Source organism: Spermophilus citellus (assembly GCF_964194105.1).
Source record: "Spermophilus citellus genome assembly, chromosome: 19".
In the NCBI taxonomy this organism is placed as follows: Eukaryota; Metazoa; Chordata; class Mammalia; order Rodentia; family Sciuridae; genus Spermophilus; species Spermophilus citellus.
Genome location: NC_138201.1, coordinates 10,628,344 through 10,648,464, shown reverse-complemented (window position 1 = coordinate 10,648,464; position 20,121 = coordinate 10,628,344). Strand labels below are relative to the sequence as shown.

The window sequence follows — 20,121 nt, the reverse complement described above, 5'->3', positions numbered from 1 at the left end:
TATTTTTATGGTACCAGGGATTGAACCCAGGGGTACTTAACCACTGAGCCAACATCCCCAGCTCTTTTATATTTTTCATTTTGATACAGGTCTCACTGAGTTGCTTAGACCCTCGCTAAATTGCTGAGGCTGGCTTTGAACTTGCAATCCTCCTGCTTTAGTCTCCTGAGCCACTGGGATTACAGGTGTGTGCAACCACGTCTGGCAAGAAATTCATTTTTAAAGTCAATGAATAGAAGAAAGTTGGGAATATCTAAGCCAATTGATCATATTAATAGGCTACTTCCTATTAATAAATAAACAAGCCCATCTTTGGCCTTCTTTCTTTGGGCTCACACATCACATTCCATAAAAAATATCTGTGCACTCAAGGAACCTGTTGCAAATCGTTGTTTGCTTTTATTCAAAAACAGCTCCCTGCCCAAAAAAGACTGTTTGCTATGGTATAATTTGCCTCGAATCCATTCCAAGTTGTATATTTGTTTTCCAATTAAAAAATTACAATAAAAAAGATTGCATGCTCCAAGTTCAAGTGACTCTTCAAACTGGCTTTATTTTTTATTAGTTCTTACATCTTGGGGGCAATTCAGGATTAGCATGGTGGCCGTGGGCCACATATACTCAATAAGAGTACATGTTTGGGAATTCACTGGCCTTCAGAGATACAGCTCTGCCAACTTTCACAGGATCCATAAACCACTAAGGAAAGACATCCACTTCAGCAGCACCAAGAGGGACTAGTTTAGTTTCCTCGCAAACAAGCAACATGTCCTGGCAGACACGATGAGGCCTGCAGAATCCTCCTCCCAAGAATGAGAGAGAAGCAGAGTAAGATCTCCATCTATAGTATTGTACACAGAGCAGGCTTTCTTAATTTCAGTATTATTATTATTACTACTGCTATTATTCTGGTTTCGGTACTGGGGATTGAACCCCAAGGATCTTTACCACTGAGCTACACCTTGTGTTTAGTTTTGAGACAGGGTCTTGCAAAGTGTTCGAGGATGACCTCAATTCACTATCCTCTTGCCTCAGCTCCCAAATCACTGGATTACAGGCATCTGTCACTGCACCAGGCTTTAATCTCAGCACTATCAACATCTGGGGCGAGATAACTTGTTACTGCAGAGGGCTGTCCTGAATATCGTATACCATCCTGACCTCTACCTACTGGATGACAGTAACACTCCCCAGCTGTAACTGTCACACAAGTGTCTCCAGGCATGCCAGGTGCTTCTTGGGCTCACAATGACCCCTGGTATAGAATCAATGACGTAGCCACAGAGTTCTCAGTTTCATTGGATCTCAGTGTTTTTTGGAATGCCACTCCAAGAAGTCACCCCATTTATTTCATGGGGAGAATATATTGTATTATGTATACATAGACACAAACACACACACACACACACACACACATATATGGTTGTAGTTATAGTTAATAGCTTAGGATATCATAGAACATGAGCTGGAACCAAACTAAAAAAACTTATTAACAGAGATACAGGATCTAGAAGGCAGTAAAAAGGCAAGATTCCACTGTACTTATAATCACTTTACCACTCACCCTTCAGGGAAGGGAATATGCCATAAAAAAAAAAAATACCATAAATGTCCTATCAGTTTCAAAATCAGAAATCTCACTGAAAGGGGAATTTCTGGTACCTCTTAATTTTTTTAAATTTCTTATTCTTTTCATTTTCATAATTGGACCTATTTTGGTGGCACCATATGATGTTTCCCCAGTGTCTTTCTTAAGGATTCTATAATACATCTTCTCCCCAGGCTTGCAAACCACCTGTGCTGCTGAGCAAGGCACATGAACTCCAGGGAGGAGACAGTCGCTTCCCATCACCCTTGACCCCCACCTGGTTCTTTCTGTAGTCTTGCTGCGAATGTCGCAGGACCCGGTAGCAGAGCCGGCAGATGTGTCTGAAAGGAGCATGCCGCTGGTCCCCCAGTTCCTCCAGGCGAAGCATGGGGCCATCCCCACAGTCTGTGAATGGGGCCTGCAGCAGCTTGAAGATCTGCATGTGAAAATCAAGAATACAGACTGCTCACTGGATGCTTGGCAGGAGCAAGCCCTCCGTCTGGAAGAGATACAACCTCGGGACACCTGCATCCATCCCATCAGAGAGCTTTCCCACCCCAGCAAGTCAACAGCCTGAGACCTGCATTCAGTACGTCAACTGACATCAGGGGCTCAGTCAGCATCCCTTCCTGGTCCTCACAGGCATGAGAGGACACTGCTGAGAGCAAGGAAGTGAAGGGCAGAGGCTGCCCATATAGATTTCAGACGCACCTCCAGGACGGCTTCTGAACCCAGGTGTCTGCAGGTCTCCACCCAGGTACATGCTGATCTTGGGAAACAGCTGACCTGTACCTTCTGGGAAACTCACTAGCCTTTGTAACCATCTGTGACGCCATTGCCCTTGCTTCCTGAGACTCTGTCTGGTCCCTTTCTTATAAGACAGGTTGACCTTTACTGCACCAATCAGAATTCCGGATGAGATGTAATTAATAAACCCCCTCACAGCTCAGGCTATAAATAGATTCCATCTTATAAAACCTCAGAGCATTTTTTCAAAGATGCTTCATTTGGATGCCTCCATAATTGTACTCAACGTGACGGAGGTGAACATAGTCTTTCTTTATTCTTAATTTGATCTAGGTAGATACTTCTTAGCAGTATAGATCATGATGAAAGTAAGATTCTGTCTTCTCATAATCCCTGCAACACAAGGGTGCTAGAGGGAAGAGAGCAGATAACTGTCCATCTGGAATCCCGGTGGCCTACGTAGAGATCGCTGAAATCTCCTGCCACTGAATCACACTGCCTTGGCTCCTCAAGGAACTGCTGTTGTGGAACTGAGTGTTGGCAGTAAGCCAGATGTCTAATTTGTCTACTCAACACTTGAAACAGCTGGATATAATTTATTCTTGGATTGAAAATCCTTGTTTAAACATGAATTTTGTCTATCACAGACCCAAAGGAAAAGGACTTCCAAATGCCTAGTTCCCAGGAAGAACTTTGGGGCTTGCAACTAGTGCATTTCTCTTTTGGCTCTATAAGCCAGCAACACCCGAGACAAGACTGTAAGCAAATCTCCAACCACTTAAGAGAACTGGTATGTATTTCTACATATTTATTCTATCCTGGATTCAGGACTTTCCTGCCTCAAATTTGTCTTTACACCAGTATGTTTAAGTTGATACCATCTCCGTATTTCCTGCAACCACCGATCACTCTATGGAAAGCAGACAGCTAATCCCCGCTACACCACAGCTCACCCACCTGCTTCAGAATATTCTGTTCTCTCATCAGCTTCTGCCGTTCTCTGTTGGGCTTGGAGAAGACCACTTCAAGCACATCCTGGCCAGAGTTGGTTCCACCAGTGACAAAGTAGACCAAGTCCTCCAGCAGCTTGGTTACAGACCTTAGGAGGAAAGAGGCCAGGAGAGACAGTGTTCAACCTCTAACAGGATGGAAGCTTCTCCTGGGCCTCCTCAACCCCCTGGACAGGAAAGGACCCTTCTTTCCAGTTTTCTTAAAATCCACAACCAAGGGCTGGGGTGGTGGCTCACTGGTAGAGCATTTGCCTGACATTTGTAAAGCACTAGATTCGGTCCTCAGCACCACATAGAAACATAAATAAAATAAAGGTATTGTGTCCACAACTAAAAAAAAATACTTAAAAAAATTTCACAGCCAGGTCCACTTACTCGAATGAATGACACCTAAACCAGGCAGTGTTTTCCATAAGAGGATGACCACCTTCACAAAATATCAGCCATGAGAGTAACCCCTGACATTTAGTAAAGTAATTCCAGGATGGAGGGAGGGGGGCGGAGAAAGAGCGGGAGGAGGGAGCTCTTCACAATTGTGGAAGCTCTCAAGAAACCAAATGCAAAATGACCTATTCCTGGGAATCACAAATGGAAGCCACCCAGGGACACTCAGAGCCGCCACCACAGACATGGCTATTTGAAGCCACCATCCTCTCACTCCCCAGGGGATTTCTGGGATCCACAGGGGTGGGGATACGCAGGGGCCCTCACCTGCGCTCATTCTGGGTGATGGTGCCCTTCTCCAGCTTCCCAGCAATGGAACCCAGCACCTTGCTGGCGTCGTTGGCAAAGTCCAGGTCCCGAACTTCAGCAGGAGAAACTGGGACTATGGCAAACGCCTCCTTGTCCTCCTTCACGGGAGAGGTGCCAATCTGAAAGTCAAGATGGTCTTTGTGGGACAATCTTGGGTGGAGAAGGTAAGGCATTAAGTGGATAATTCATTGAGCAGGTATCGGGCAATCCAAGCAACTTGGAGCTATCTTGCAATTAAATGAGATTCAGGAGCACATCTTGAAGGATGCACTTCAAATGGCTAATAGCTGTCTCTAAAAGCTCGTATCGTAGGGACCACTCAGGTAGGAAAGGGGCACTATTATCAGTTTACAGCTTCACTTGTCAAAGGAAGCCTATGAGATTCTTGAAATTAAAGAAAAAAAAGTTTATTATTACAGAAAAAAAAGAAAATACAAATGGTGGGTGATTTTAATACCAATTACAGAGTACCATAATGATAGACAACTGTGCCATTCTTTCAACTTTTCTAGAAAGCTGAAAAGACTCAAATAGAAGAAAAAAGAATCTAGTCACCTTCCCCATCACCGCCACCCCCCAAAAAAGTTATGTTAGACCATGCTTCCATGTTTTAAAGACAAGTGTGTTTATGCTGTATGAACCTGGAGGCTGTGGGGCAGGAGAAGAGGGGAGAGGGAATAAGAGACTGGGAGAAGTTTTGAGAAACAAAAGCATAAAATTAAATACATAGAGAGATAAAGAAATAATAAATATTGAGGAAAATTAACTGGATATCTGAGGTACCTCAAGCCACAGCAAACATTCCCCTCGCCAAAATTATCATTCAGACAGACATGAGTTACAGACAATTGTTCAACTGCTGGGGCTGGAGCCATCAACCAACAAATAAATCAATAAAAGATCTGGTTATTTCAAAAGCCCTGACTTTGCTTCATCCAAGTCCTTTAGAGAAAATTCTTTCATCATATTCAAGTTTGGCTATAATCATGCTTTTGTTAAAGCTTAAAAAAAAAAAAAAAAAGAGCCCACTTCACAGCTCCATATTTCCATCTGTGCTCAAAGGAGCCCTTTCAGGAGGGAGCACGGGGCAGAGGGGAGGCAGCTGAGCACAGGACTGACCTTCAGCATCACGGGCTTTTCCTCCTCCTTGTCAATGGGAATGTTTGTGCTGTGGACCCAGGTATTTGTGCACAGGTGTCTGAGCCGGACATAGGAGTTTCTAAAGGGCAATAAAAGAGAAGGGTTTAGGGACAAGAGTAGTTAGGTTTACTCCACAGCCCTGGGTCTAGAACACATTCTCTGAAGAGAGAAAGGGACACCCAGGTTTTCTCCCTGCATATCGCAGAGTAGGGACTCAGGAGTCCCTGGCTCTGGTCCAAGTCACGCACAGTCTGATGTACTTACAAGAGAAAATAATTCATAAGGACTCTAGGGTTACCGTAACGGTCTATATTTCTAAATATAAGATTGTACCCTGTGAATAAACATCTCAGTAAAAATGGAACGTGAGAGACCAGCAAGAAGTTCTTACTCAGTATCTATTAGTGCTTGTCACAAGAGGCAATAACCGAGATTTCCATATACGCCAATAAAGAAAGAAATGAAATCACAAAACTCCTGGAAGAAAATTATGAATACTATTTGCTAATCTTGGGAAGGAAAGCTTTCTGAAGTGTGTAATAAAGTATAAAGTCTCTAAATTTTTAAAAGAAGGATAAATTTTATATCTTCTGTAGAAGGCTGTGTGTGTGTGCGCACGCATGCGTGTATGTATTTTGAACAAAGAAAGATAACACATAACATAGAAAGGTAATTAACTAATCCACACATATAAAGAATTCCTACAAATCAATAAGAAAAACCTGATATAAATGGGACAAGGACACAAACCAGTAATTCAAAAGTAAAATAGAAATGACTGATAAACAAGGAAGTTCTACATTAAACGTTCGCAGTATATAATTTTCTCAAATTAAGACAACATACCATTTTATTCCATCACATTTCAAAGATCTTAAAGACAGATAAAAGTTAGTATCAAAAAGAGCTTAGGGAAATAAGTTCTCTTGTATATTTTTTTGTTTGGTGCTGGGGGTGAAACCCAGGGCCTCACACATGCTAAGCATGAGCTCTACCACTGAGCCACACCCCATTCCTGTGCACTGTTGGTGAGTTGGTGAGAGTATAACCAGGTAAAACTGGGGAAAAGTCTGGCTCTTTGTGTAACATGTACCTGTCCTTTCATCTAACAATGGCAATTTTACATGTCTCCCTTAAGAGATAATAGCTAAGGTGTAAAATGTGGCCCAAAGATGATTCAACAAAGCATTATGTATCATAGCACAAATCTATAAACAATCTCATGCCTCAGGAAAGGAGGACTTAATTATAGTACAGCAAGAGAATACTACACAGTTACTTAAAATGATGGTCATTGATGATTATTTACTTGGAAACATGTGCAAAACATGTTATTTATAAGTTAAAAAAAATGTTAAAAGTATTGGGTACAGGGGTACATGCCTGTAATCCTTGGAGGCTGAGACAGGAGGATTGCAAGTCAGAGTCCAGTCTCAGCAACTTCACAAGATTGTCTCAAAAAAATAAAATTAAAATGGCAGGGAGTGTCGCCCTGGGTTCAACTCCTAGTATCCCCCCAAAAGTCAAGAATAGCTTATGATAAATCACAATCATCTCTGTGTGCCCAGGAACCTCACTAAAACTACCTGAACCAAAATTTTAAGTAATAAATTCTGAATGGTTGAGTTGTACGTAATTTTTACTTGCTTCTCTGTTCTCCACAGGGTTTACAAAACTGCTGCTGTTGTTCCTACAGCAAGTGTGAATCGTGTTTACCATGCTTTTCTTCTGAAGATGTAGCAGAAAAAATATGACATAATTCTTGCACTTCAAGAGCCTATCATCATCCCCTTAGGGAGACAAGGTGAATATACACCAAGTGATTAGAAGTTAGAGGACTGGACAGAGGCACTGAGAGGACCCAGAGAAGCACAAAGTTCTCTGTACCGGCTGGAGCTGGGACAGGGGCCCAGAGGGAGAATGGAAATCATTTATACCCAGAGGAGTTTAGAACAATGACAAGCTACATTCATGGGACAGGGGAGCAGATAAACCAGACATACACCTGTGTAACCCTCTGCCTGCCGTCAGAGCTGCCCCAAACCCTGCAAGCCAGGCCAGAAGGAGCAAACCGGGGTGGCATTTACTCTGATGAGCATGAATATAAATTCAATGACAGGAACGAGATGTTTAACAAAGAGATCAGCATTTATTTATGTTTTGTTGTTGTTCTGAGTGACTTGAATTCATTTTCTTTATTTTCAAGGCAAAACCAAAGAACAGCGCTTAGCTTTTAGCTGGTAACATTCTACACAGTTCTAGATCAGATTTCATTGAAGACCCAAAGGGCATGCTATTGATTCTTTTAAAATCTAAAATCTCATTCCCAATCCTTAACTCAAAAACCAGGAAAGAGGGGTGGGGTTGTGGCACAGCAGCAGAGCACTGAGGCCCTGGGTTCAATCCTCAGCACCACATTAAGATAAAGGTATTATGTCCAAGTACAACTAACAAATAAATATTTTTAAAAATATGAAAGAGAGCCAGGACAAAAAAGCCCAAGCAGATGCTCTCATGAATGCATCTGATTTATGCATGCTGCAATTTTATTATCTTGCTTAGTATATCCAGGGTTGGCCATTAACCCTCTCACTTTGGCTCAGAGGATTCTTTCAATCAGTGACTGCCACCAAAATGCTCTTCCCACTAACAGCTCTCATATGTTCATGCATTTAACCTGATACTTTCTGATCCTCAAGCAAAATTTAGCATGACTTTAAAATGGAGAGAAATAAATATGCTCCTTCTAAAGGTCTTTCTTGGAATCTATGAATAAGAGGCCTTGTTCTCCTCTGGCTCTGAAGTAGGAGGCCAAGGGCAAGAATGAAGGAAAAAATGTAAGAGCCAAGACCCAGTCCAAGACCACAGGTGAACAGTTGAGTAGACCAAGCCAGATGCTTCCCCTGCAGGGCTGAACACAAGCCTTCTTTGGCTTCTGAGTCCAGAATCAGTCTAAGGACATCTGTCTACAAAGAAAGTCAGCCAACAGACAGAAAAGAATGGAGGGAACACAGAGGCTGGGGACACCAACTAGCCAAGACTGCGCAGTCAGCTGATACAGACACTCGTGCTCTCCCCATCATGGGGATTTCCAGCCCCCAGGGGGACAGGCCAACCGGTTCCCCATTGCCTGCGCCAAGGGAACCCCTGAAGAAGGTTCCCATGGAACACATACCCTTCTGTTCTCTGCCCTCACAAACTTCCACATTTAGCATAAAATAAGAACATCTTTGTCCTGTCTTCTGAGATGCTAAGAAAAACTCCTTAAAGAACTTTCAGAACTGAAGATACATGTAGAAAGTCACTTAAACTGAAATGCAGGTGGGTTCTCCAGACCAATACCCATCCAGGTGTGACAAGGAGGCCATCAATGAGAAAGGAAGCTTTTGAAAAGCAATAAACCCTACATCCAAGACACTTTAAAGGACCTCAAAATGAATCAAAGACCTACGTGCAAAGAATGAAAACTGCAAAACTGTTACAAGAAAACACTACCATCGATTTTTGAGAACTTGTATCAAAAACAAAACCATGAGCTCAGTAAAACAGATACATTGGACTTATACAAAATTTATAACTCTCGTGCATCAGGGAAATAAAAAAGACAAATGGGAGAAAATATTTGCAAGTCATTTATCTGATGAGGTGTTTGCAGCTGAATAAAGAATGCCTATCACTCAATGATAAAGACATAAAACTTGAAGTTGTTAAATATAAAAGAATAGCAAAGGGCGGGCACGGTGGTGCACACCTGTAATCCCAGCAGCTCAGGGGGGGCAGAGGCAGGAGGATCGAAGGTTCAAAGCCAGCCTCAGCAACAGCGAGGTGCTAAGTAACTTGGTGAGACCCTGTCTCTAAATAAAATACAAAATAGGGCCGGGGATGGGGCTCAGTGGTCGAGTGCTCCTGAGAGTTCAATCTCCAGTACCTGTCACCCCCCCTCAAAAAAAAAGCAAAAGATCCAAACAGATATTTCTTCAAAGAAGACATACCAGTAGCCAAACCCATGGAAAGATGATAGACATCATCAACCATCAGAGAAATGCAAATCAAACCTACAACAAGCTGAATCTTGATGCCACCCAAGCTGTGGTTGTTAGCTTCCTTGAGCAGGAGAGCTACAATGCATCCATGAGGAAGGAAACACCAAGAACTACTCAGTGAGAGAGCCCGACGTAGAGCCCACCAGCACCAGGGACATTCCCACCCACCAATCTTGCGCTGAAGACTTAGAGGGGCTGTCCCCACGACCCTGCCATAGACATGTAAGATCTGGGTTCTCCTATGAGACTCTCTGATGTGCAACAAGTTGCTTTATAGATAAAGTGTGGACACTACACCTGGCAGAATTTCTTGCAGTGACAAAATTATGTAAGTTACATACTCAGCATTGTGCCGGCCATGTATTTAGTGTTCAATAAATGTTAGCTATGAGTAATAATATTGCTGTTCACCTTAAGAATAGGCTTTTGTCCCATCTATAGTTCAGTTATTTAAAAATAAATTGTCAACAAACTGTGCCATGTGCATGCATGAATGTATCATAATGAATCCCACTTTATGTGTAATTATAATGCACCAATTAAAAATAAATAACTAGGAGGGAGACCAGGAGAGGAGAGGAAGGGGGCAGGGTGGGGGGAAGAAAAGGGGAGTATTTGGGCATGAAACGGAACAAATTATGTTACACACAAGTATGAACGGGTCACAATGACACCTGCTATTATACCTAGTTAAAATGCCCTAGTAAGAAACCTAATAAAAAATGCATTCTTAGGCAACAAAGACAAGAGTTAAATCGAAGATTCAAAGAATGCTGATCTAACTTCTCACTACTTTGGGTAAAACTTAACGACACACAAAGTGAATTTTAGTAGTTTGTCTTCTAAAATTTCAAGTTTTTATTCAGTTGATCAAGAGGTGGCCCAGGTATGGGGAAGGAGGGAGAGAGGAACTTAGGCAATAATGTGCCACTAAGGGTTAAGGTCTGGCTTGTTACCTACAGATGATAAACTTATCCAACCATGGAGAACTTACCACTGCTGACCATTTGAAAATCAGGTGCCCTATTGAGGCGGCCAGTCCGAATCCTTTATAAAGGCTTAAAGAAAAGGCCATTAGGATTTGGATTCCAAGAAGCATGGCCCGGTTGCCTTGACCCCGCCTCCCCCATCCTCTTGTTTGATTAAGCAACACTTAAATCATACCTTGGGACAAGGCTGTCACCTCCACGGAGCGTGGTGGGGTCAAGCTCAAAAATGGAGGAGATGTCATTGCCTTCAGGCACAGAGACCAGGGAGTAGACCATCTTCTCCTGGGCATTCCGCAACCTGCTTCGGGAGGCGTCCTGATCGGGGTCCACCTGTGGGTCAAAGTCATCCAATGAAGACCTGCGTATGCCAAAGCCCTCACCATAACCATTCCTGGGTCCACGGGAGCAGGAGGGACACAGTGAATGGAACGGTGGCAGCCAGCAGGAGGACCAGGTTCAGAGCAGTCCTGAAAGGTGATCATCAGCCACCTGAGAGGAGAACACTGGCTCTCTACCTCGTCGCATTGCAATAAAGACATTCACGTGAAGGGGGCGACAATAATCTCCATGGAAAGAGAGAGGTAAAGATCTTGAGAGAGCTGCCCACCTGCGGCAGCTGGGGACAGGGAATGCACTTTGAGGAAACTATCTGGTGGATTTAGTCATTCACAGTTGCTGATCTATAGTGACAGGTGTCTCCCAACTACACAGAACAGCTGCTTCCCAGGAGAGAAAATACAATGAAACCTGAATCCAAGTGTTCATAAGCAGCAATCCCAATGTGGCTTAATCACAACCAAAAATTATATACATATGAAGTCACGAGCCCTGAAAAATACTATGTGCAATTAACTGGGGGACTGCTGGGACTGCTGATGGCCGTGCAGGGAGAAAGGGCTTTCTTAGTACACTGAACTGTGGCTGAGGTGGAAGAAAATCCCTAATGGGCAGGCTGAGGAGCAATGACGAAAGCTTCCCTGGGAAAACGGAGCCCACGGGCCCAAGGACATGGAAAGAGCGAGCTCAGCGTGGGCACCTGCTCTATGAGCTTTGCAAGCTCCCCCTCAGCACGGTGACTGTGCATGGGACCATTTTAATGCCCGACAACCCTGCAAGATGACAACATCCACCCACATCTACTGGGAAAACCACATTCCCCCCAGCAGTAGTTTGCTTCTCTCAGGCTGAAGCGACATCTCCTTCCCACTCAGAGGAAGGGGACCAAGAAGACAAGAGAATCAAGAAAACCAAGTCAATTAAAGGCAAAGGGGAGGGTGTGAGAGAGTTGAACTCAACCGGCCTGAGACCCAGGAGCGCAGGCAGCAGCCTGCTTATTCCTTTCATTGGCAGCCCTGATTTCTGTCCGTTAGAACCAAAAAGTTCTTACAGTAGGGTAGACAGGCCTGGTGACTACCCACAGGTGCACCTGAGGCCCCAGCTGCTTAGCAAGCCAAGACAGGAAGATCCCATGTGCCCAGAAGCTCGAGGCCAGGCTGGGCAACATAGCCAGACCCCTTCTCAAAAACAAACAAATAAAAGCTCTTTTAATACCCCCAACCTCTGTTCCTTTCCTCCCTCCTGCTTTGCCCTCTAGTAAACTACACCTCTTCCTAAAGGAACCCAAGGTCCTTTATTCTTTCTACGATTAATTAATAGCTGGAATACGGCTGGGCCACCTCTGCACCCTTAGCTCAGAATAAAGGACCTGGGGCCTCTGTTCTCTCCTCACTGCCATCACCTGTCAATCACTCCACACACCACCTTCAAAATCAAGTCAGACCTGATTTTATGGTTTGAGACACAAGGTTCAGCTCCAAGCGGCTGGTGGCATCTCAGAGACCTGCAGCAGCCCTCCAGGAAAATGTGTGTGGAATTCTATTGGCGTGTGTGGAAATTCCACAAGCTCACACTGCAGGTGCAGTCAGCACCTGCCACCTAGTGGGGAGAGAGTGCTTGTGCAAAAAGAGAGCAGAAGAAGCCTTGGTGCCCTTTTCCTCGCCCTGGGAGCAAGTAAATGGCCTGGGGGTGCCACTGAATTCAGAATGAGCCTAAGAAAGCTGAGGTGTTGTTTGAAGCGAAAAACCAGAGGCAGGGGAGGCCAGCCTAGGGGACGAGAAGGAGCAGGAAGAGTGAGATGCTTCCTCATCCGACTATACAACCCTAGCTTTTCCCTCTAAGTTTCCAAGCCAAGAAGAGGGTTCAGGGTGCAGGATCCTCCCCAAACTAAAGCCCTGCCCACAGATGCAGAAGAAAGTGTGGCACTGGTCTAAGGGGAGCAGGTAAGGCCCTCTTACACTCCTGCCCATGGGACCGCAGCCTGAGCCGTCTCAGACTAGCTAGCAATGCAGTTCCGACCTGCACCCCACCCTGCAGCTCATCCCACCTCCCTGGCACAGAGAAGCATGAGACATAGAAAGACTGCTGAACCCGGAAATGCATGAAGAGTCGGGATAACTCAAAACAGCAGCTTCCTCCTCTGTCAGATGAACATCTTAAGACCTGTCCTAACCCCCTCCATGCCTCTGCATATAACCTGGTGGATGTGAAGGTACTAAAAATGCTAATAATCTCAGACAGCTTTTTAAAATGTCCTTGTAGAGAGCAAAGAATTGAGGCTCAGAGAGGGAAAGTACCTGGATTAAGGGGGCACAGCTTCTAAGTGGTGGGACTGGTATTTAAACTCAGGTCTGTCTTACTCCCCTGCTCCCTGCTTGTCACTGCTAAGCACTTCTTCCTGCACCAGAAATGCCTGTCCCCCCTTGAACACCAAGAGCCCAGGAGGGCAGTCCTTCTCCCCCCAGCACCCAGGGGTCACTAGGATAGCAGCACACACTGCAGGAAGCCAAGGCTTGCCTAATCTCAGAGGTGACGCTCCGTATTACCTGATGGCACCACATACAAGTTGAGAGAGACAGTCCCTGCTTTTGACATTAAGAAGGTGCTAGATAGAAGTGGAAATGACATACGAAAAAGAAAGCCCGGTCAGGCCAAGCTGCCCCATAGTGCCCACGTGTCCCAAAACCTGCTGAGGGCTTTTAGGATGGGTTTCCTCACATGGCGCCAGAAAGCTGGATGAAGTCAGTGCTTTTCAAGCCACAGCAACTGTGCAAGGTGAGCTTTCCAAATGCCTCCAACGTGAGGGTGACGAGGACAAAAAGAAGCAAGGGGAACCCCAGGGGCTCCACCATGCAGCAGGAAAAGGAACAGAAGCCCCAGCAAGAGCATGTATTCACAAGCAGAGGCCCCGAGAGACAGCTCCTGAACTTCCTTCAGAGCCAATCTCCCACCCGAATACAACTAGAAGGTAAGCCATTAGTGCAGAATTCACAGTTCCCACTCCACCTCTACTCCCTTCATTCATGTGTATTTTAAAGTCCTTCTGATGTTCACCAAAATTTTTCTAGAAAAAGAAACACCCCCAAGATCACCTACCACATCTACCAGATGCACAGAACGTCACATGAGCAGCCACTGTTGGTTTTGTTTTGTTGTTTTACAATCCCAGACCAGAACCAAGCAGTCCACAAGAGAACTATTTTATACCATAAAACACAGCCACTGCCTTCTTCAGCCGTGACCATGGACTCTTGGACCCCACGCACCTACGTATCAGCATGACCTGGCAGATGATGGTCTTCAGAGAAAACTCCATCTCCTGTTGCTATTCCAATCACACTGTAAATCACGTTATACCCTGAAGCCTTTTCCTGACCATGTACAAAGCAGGACAGGGGGTCAGACAATTATCCCTCAGACACAATGCCCGCCAGGCCTCATGGGCTACTTCTACTATCCATTTAGCCTCATTTCTTGAAAAATAGTCACAGATTGAGGTTTACAGCAGTAAGACAACTGCTTGCCACAGCACCATCTCCAGCCTAGGAGGACTCCAAAAGATGCCACGTGTTTCTCCAGCCTAAGAAGTGGGACACTGGACTGAGCACACAGCCCAGCAATCCCTTGGACGAATTGGGACATAAGAGGACATGATTTCCTTTAAGAAGCATAGAATGAGACCCTCTTTCCCCTTTCCCAGTGCTCCATGGCCACCCTGGTAGCTTCTGAAACGGGGTTCCAGATCATTTGGCCTCACCCTACCGCACGGACACAAGAAGGCTCTTTCCCATACTTACTGAGGGCTGAAACTCCAGGCACTCTTCCTCAAAGTCAGGGTCTACCTGATGAAAAAGAATCATGAGGATATTAAAACATCCGTTCCGGCTTTCACAAGGACTGGGACCCATCTGCAGGAGACTTCCACTCCTGCAGCCATCCTGGGACAGCTGGGCAGCTGTCCCCCCTCTATCCACGAAACCAGCATGCCACAACACCACCACATGCCACACAGGTGCGACACACACGAACAATCCACCAGCCACCAGAGGACGCTGTTGAGTACACACAAGGAACACACCACCAGGTCACTGGCAAAGCAACAGGCAGAAGCCTGCGGTGAGTAAAAGATCAATACGCAGTCCCCGACAGTCCCGCTGATTGTTAAAAAGAACAAGGAGGCCTCTAAGAAGAGCTACATTCACCTCAAGACATATAAAGCAAACACCATTGATCTTCAGCAAACCAGGTAATCAAAGTTTCTCATGATGGATTAGCTGTGTCTGTAACTCCCTGAGGCTCCATTATGAATTTCAACTTAGCCTTCTTGATCTTTGGTTAAATACTTTGAAATCACTGGTCCATTCCAGTCTCTGGTGCCCCAGGGAGTCACAGGTTAGAGTCCCCATTCCAGGGATGAGGGGTGAGCGGTGGGGTGGGGGGTGGTCAGCCACACAAGCAATACTAACACCCTTATGCCCACCAGGAAACCTCTGGGCAGTCCTGCTGGGTGGACCAGGTAACAGGAGGGGTCATTTGAGGCACAAGTAGAATCTGACATGAATTTGCATCATACATGATCCAGCAGGACCAAAGACAGATTCAACATCTGCCACACAGTAGGACAGCTCCTTCATTTAATATAAAAATTAAAAGGCAAATTCCTCCTGTCCTTTCATCAGAGGCCCTTTATAGACACGTAAGGTCAAGTTAATTTCTCTGATTTCTGACATTCTATTTCACTAAGGCTCTGAATAATCAGAATTTTTTCCTAAAACTGTCCATTTCTTGATGCATTTTAATGCTTCTGACTTTATATACCACGTTTCCACTATGGCTTAGTCTCAGGACAGGAGTGGGGCTGACAGGTGAGATGTGAGGACAGGGAAATATCCCAAATACAAAGATCATCGTCCAAACACAGAAGAGCCTTATTCTCTAACTTGCTTTCTCCCCACATCTTGATCAAAACCCCTGCCAAGTTCTTAAACGTGTGAGTCAGTTTTATATCTTTTCTTCTAGGGAAATGAGGCAGAAGGATGCAGAAAAGCAAGTTGGCCGAGCAGAACCCGGAGCCTCCATCTACTAGGTGAGTCGGGAATGTCAACCGGATGCCTCAGCTTCAAAGCGAACAACCCAGGGCTGCCACTTACCTCCGCTGCTAGGTAGTGCCCTGTGGCCAGGTGCTTGAAGCGGAAGAGGCTGTTCCAGTACCCGGCTCCGCCTCGGCACGGGTCATGTTGGACTACCTGAGAGTGTTAGAAAAGATCATTGAGTCGGAGAAATGCCAGCTCACACCAAGTTGGTGCAATCTGAGACATCACAAGTTGAGTTCAGAAAGGGGCATTTTCAAGTTGGAAAAAAAAAGTATCAGTATCTTCCAACAAACCTACTGCAAGTGTCACATGTAACATTCAAATTCAAACACCTGAAAGTATTAAAATGATACTTTTCCAGAGAAGGTGTAAAGTCTCCCAGTTAACATGCAGTGTTTGGGGTAAAAGCTTCAATGGATTTCAGATTCTTTACCTCAATGTTCATGAAATAAAAGATTCTGAAACTCATCCACAAAACACACAGCTGATAAAAAGGATTTTCATGGGGAACTTTCAAAGCAATCTACATATCCTCCTGTGCCAGAACACACGGCCAGGCCTGTGCTCAGAAACACAAATCTCTGTCTGGGCCAATTGATTGAAAAAATGTGTGTAACTTCAGTTTCTAGCCACAATACAACAATCAGCATCGACAGATGGCACTGTGACAATTAGATACCACACGAAGTAGTGAAAATCTCCATTCAGAAGTAGAAAACTGGGCAAATCGTCTCAGATTCCCCCCCCCCCCCCGCATACTGGGGATCGAACCCAGAGTACCATGCATGCTAGGCAAGTGTGTTACCACTGAGCTACATCCCATGCCCAAATACCTGGGTAAAATGTATGAAACAACCTGTCGGACAACAGGTGACACACATGTGATCTCTGAGAATAGAGGCACAAACAATGCAAGCTCTAGGATGTCTCTGGTTTTCTCACTGGGGAATTCAAGCTGAGAGCCCCAGGTTTATGGAGTTGAGGAGATGAAGTGGAGTTTAGAGAAACCGAGGCAGCTGGAATTTGTGGGGTAGAGCTCTGAAGAATATGAAGTTACATCCAGAATGAGCCCCAGAAATGTGCAGAGAGGCCTCCTTTGAGTTGTGGGCTGAGTATCCAACAGTGTATTTGCAAGACAAGACCCCATGAGGCCAAATCAAAAACAAGAAGGGGGACTGAGGGTGTAGCTCAGTGGTAGAGCACCTGCTTTGGCATGTGCCAGCCCCTGGGTTTAATGCCCAGCACCACAAAAAGTCAGAATGATAAGAAAATGCAAAGCTCCAAAGTCCCAGAGCTCATGCAATTGGAAGTCTCCTCATTCGGAAAGCCAAGGCAGAGAGATTCTATGGACCACCTGGAGCACTAACGGAGACAGCAAAAGGTTCCCCTTTAGTCATAGGGCTAATCCAGTCCCAGGATAAAGGCTGTACTCTTCTGACCTAATACAGCATGAAAATGATCCTCCAAAACACCATACTGATCCACCACGGTGACTTGACTGTCAAACAAAACTCTCTAGACTCTTTAAAGGAACAACAGATTCCAGACACCCAATAAAACAGTGGTACCATGTTCAACAAAGAATCACAAAGTACTGGACAAACAATCAGGAAAACATGACCCATAAACTCAATCAGATAATATCAAATGATATAATTTATGTCTGGGTTTATGTCTGAGTGGATTGGTGGGGGCAGGAAAAATATTTGAGAAATCATGACCTCAAGTTTGCCCATTTTGTGACATACCCACAGATTTAGGAAAATTGTGAAATACCCACATATTTAGGAAAATTGTGACATATCCACAGATTTAGGAAAATTAAGGGTCTCCAGCAAGAGAAACATGTATGCACATACATCCCAAGTCAGATCATGAACCTATTCATGCAAAACAGAAATTGGAAAAAAAAAATCTATAAGTAACTGATGAGAAAGGGAAGGGAAAGAGACTACATATTAGGAATGAAGATCTTAAAAATCACTGAGTTCCACCACTTCTGTTCAACATAGTTCTTGAAACACTGGCCAAAGCAATTAGACAGACGAAAGAAATTAAAGGCATAAAAATAGGAAAAGAAGAACTTAAATTATCACTATTTGCAGATGACATGATTCTATACCTAGCAGACCCAAAAGGGTCTACAAAGAAACTATTAGAGCTAATAAATGAATTCAGCAAAGTGGCAGGATATAAAATCAACACGCATAAATCAAAGGCATTCCTGTATATCAGCGACAAACCCTCTGAAATGGAAATGAGGACAACCACTCCATTCACAATATCCTCAAAAACAATAAAATACTTGGGAATCAACCTAACAAAAGAGGTAAAAGACTTATACAATGAAAACTACAGAACCCTAAAGAGAGAAATTGAAGAAGATCTTAGAAGATGGAAAAATATACCCTGTTCATGGATAGGCAGAACTAACATCATCAAAATGGCGATATTACCAAAAGTTCTCTATAGGTTTAATGCAATGCCAATCAAAATCCCAATGGCATTTCTTGTAGAAATAGAGAAAGCAATCATGAAATTCATATGGAAAAATAAAAGACCCAGAATAGCAAAAACAAAGCTAAGCAGGAAGTGTGAATCAGGTGGTATAGCGATACCAGACTTCAAACTATACTACAGAGCAATAGTAACAAAAACAGCATGGTATTGGTACCAAAACAGGCGGGTGGACCAATGGTACAGAATAGAGGACACAGAAACCAACCCACAAAACTACAACTTTCTTATATTTGATAAAGGGGCTAAAAGCATGCAATGGAGGAAGGACAGCATCTTCAACAAATGGTGCTGGGAAAATTGGAAATCCATATGCAACAAAATGAAACTAAATCCCTTTCTCTCGCCATGCACAAAAGTTAACTCAAAATGGATCAAGGAGCTTGATATCAAACCAGAGACAAGGCATCTGATAGAAGAAAAAGTTGGCTACGACCTACACACTGTGGGGTCAGGCTCCAAATTCCTCAATAGGACACCCATAGCACAAGAGTTAACATCTAGAATCAACAAATGGGACTTACTCAAACTAAAAAGTTTTTTCTCAGCAAGAGAAACAATAAGAGAGGTAAATAGGGAGCCTACATCATGGGAACAAATCTTTACTCCTCACACTTCAGATAGAGCCCTAATATCCAGAGTATATAAAGAACTCAAAAAATTAGACAATAACAAATAACCCAATCAACAAATGGGCCAAGGACCTAAACAGACACTTCTCAGAGGAGGACATACAATCAATCAACAAGTACATGAAAAAATGCTCACCATCTCTAGCAGTCAGAGAAATGCAAATCAAAACCACCCTAAGATATCATCTCACTCCAGTAAGATTGGCAGCCATTATGAAGTCAAACAACAACAAGTGCTGGCGAGGATGTGGGGAAAAGGGTACACTTGTACATTGTTGGTGGGACTGCAAATTGGTGCAACCAATTTGGAAAGCAGTATGGAGATTTCTTGGAAAGCTGGGAATGGAACCACCATTTGATCCAGCTATTCCTCTTCTGGGTCTATTCCCTAAAGACCTAAAAACAGCATGCTACAGGGACACTGCTACATCGATGTTCATAGCAGTACAATTCACAATAGCAAGACTGTGGAACCAACCTAGATGCCCTTCAATAGACGAATGGATAAAAAAAATGTGGCATTTATACACAATGGAGTATTACTCTGTATTAAGAAATGACAAAATTATAGAATTTGGAGGGAAATGGATGGCATTAGAGCAGATTATGCTAAGTGAAGCTAGCCAATCCCTAAAAAACAAATGCCAAATGTCTTCTTTGATATAAGGAGAATAACTAAGAACAGAGTAGGGAAGAAGAGCATGAGAAGATGAATAACATTAAACAGGGATGAGAGGTGGGAGGGACAGGGAGAGAGAAGAGAAATTGCTTGGAAATGGAAGGAGACCCTTAGGGTTATACAAGATTACATACAGGAGGAAGTGAGGGGAAAGGTAAAAATAATACAAGGGGGAGAAATGAATTACAGTAGAGGGGGTAGAGAGAGAAGAGGGGAGGGGAGGGGAGGGGGGATAGTAGAGGATAGGAAAGGCAGCTGAATACAACAGACATGAGTATGTCAATATGTAAATCAATGTAAGTGTAACTGATGTGACTCTGCAATCTGTATACGGAGTAAAAATGGGAGTTCATAACCCACTTGAATCAATCTGTGAAATATGATATATCAAGAACTATGTAATGTTTTGAACAACCAATAAAAAATAAAAAAAAAAAATCACTGAGTTCACATCAAAAACAATGGAAGCTGAAAGCTAATGGATCAAAATCTTGGAAGTAGAGAAAGAAAAAAAACTATTCAACTAGAATTCTATACCCAATAAAAATATCCTTCTGAATTCAAGTCCACATGTAGAAATTGCAACTGAGATAC

The 20,121-nt window shown here is 43.9% G+C and overlaps 1 protein-coding gene across 1 annotated transcript in view; it reads right to left on the bottom strand.

Annotated features, from left to right (window-relative positions):
- Positions 1-20,121, bottom strand: part of ITPR1 (inositol 1,4,5-trisphosphate receptor type 1) — a 311,270-nt gene that overhangs the window by 157,906 nt on the left and 133,243 nt on the right. Inside the window, exons 11-17 of the mRNA XM_081276065.1 lie at positions 15,757-15,852; positions 14,404-14,448; positions 10,446-10,600; positions 5,218-5,317; positions 4,057-4,217; positions 3,293-3,434; positions 1,866-2,024 (exon numbers count right to left, since the gene is read on the bottom strand). Of these exons, the coding sequence (XP_081132191.1) occupies positions 1,866-2,024; positions 3,293-3,434; positions 4,057-4,217; positions 5,218-5,317; positions 10,446-10,600; positions 14,404-14,448; positions 15,757-15,852 (858 nt within the window). The remainder of the gene's footprint in view (positions 1-1,865; positions 2,025-3,292; positions 3,435-4,056; positions 4,218-5,217; positions 5,318-10,445; positions 10,601-14,403; positions 14,449-15,756; positions 15,853-20,121) is intronic.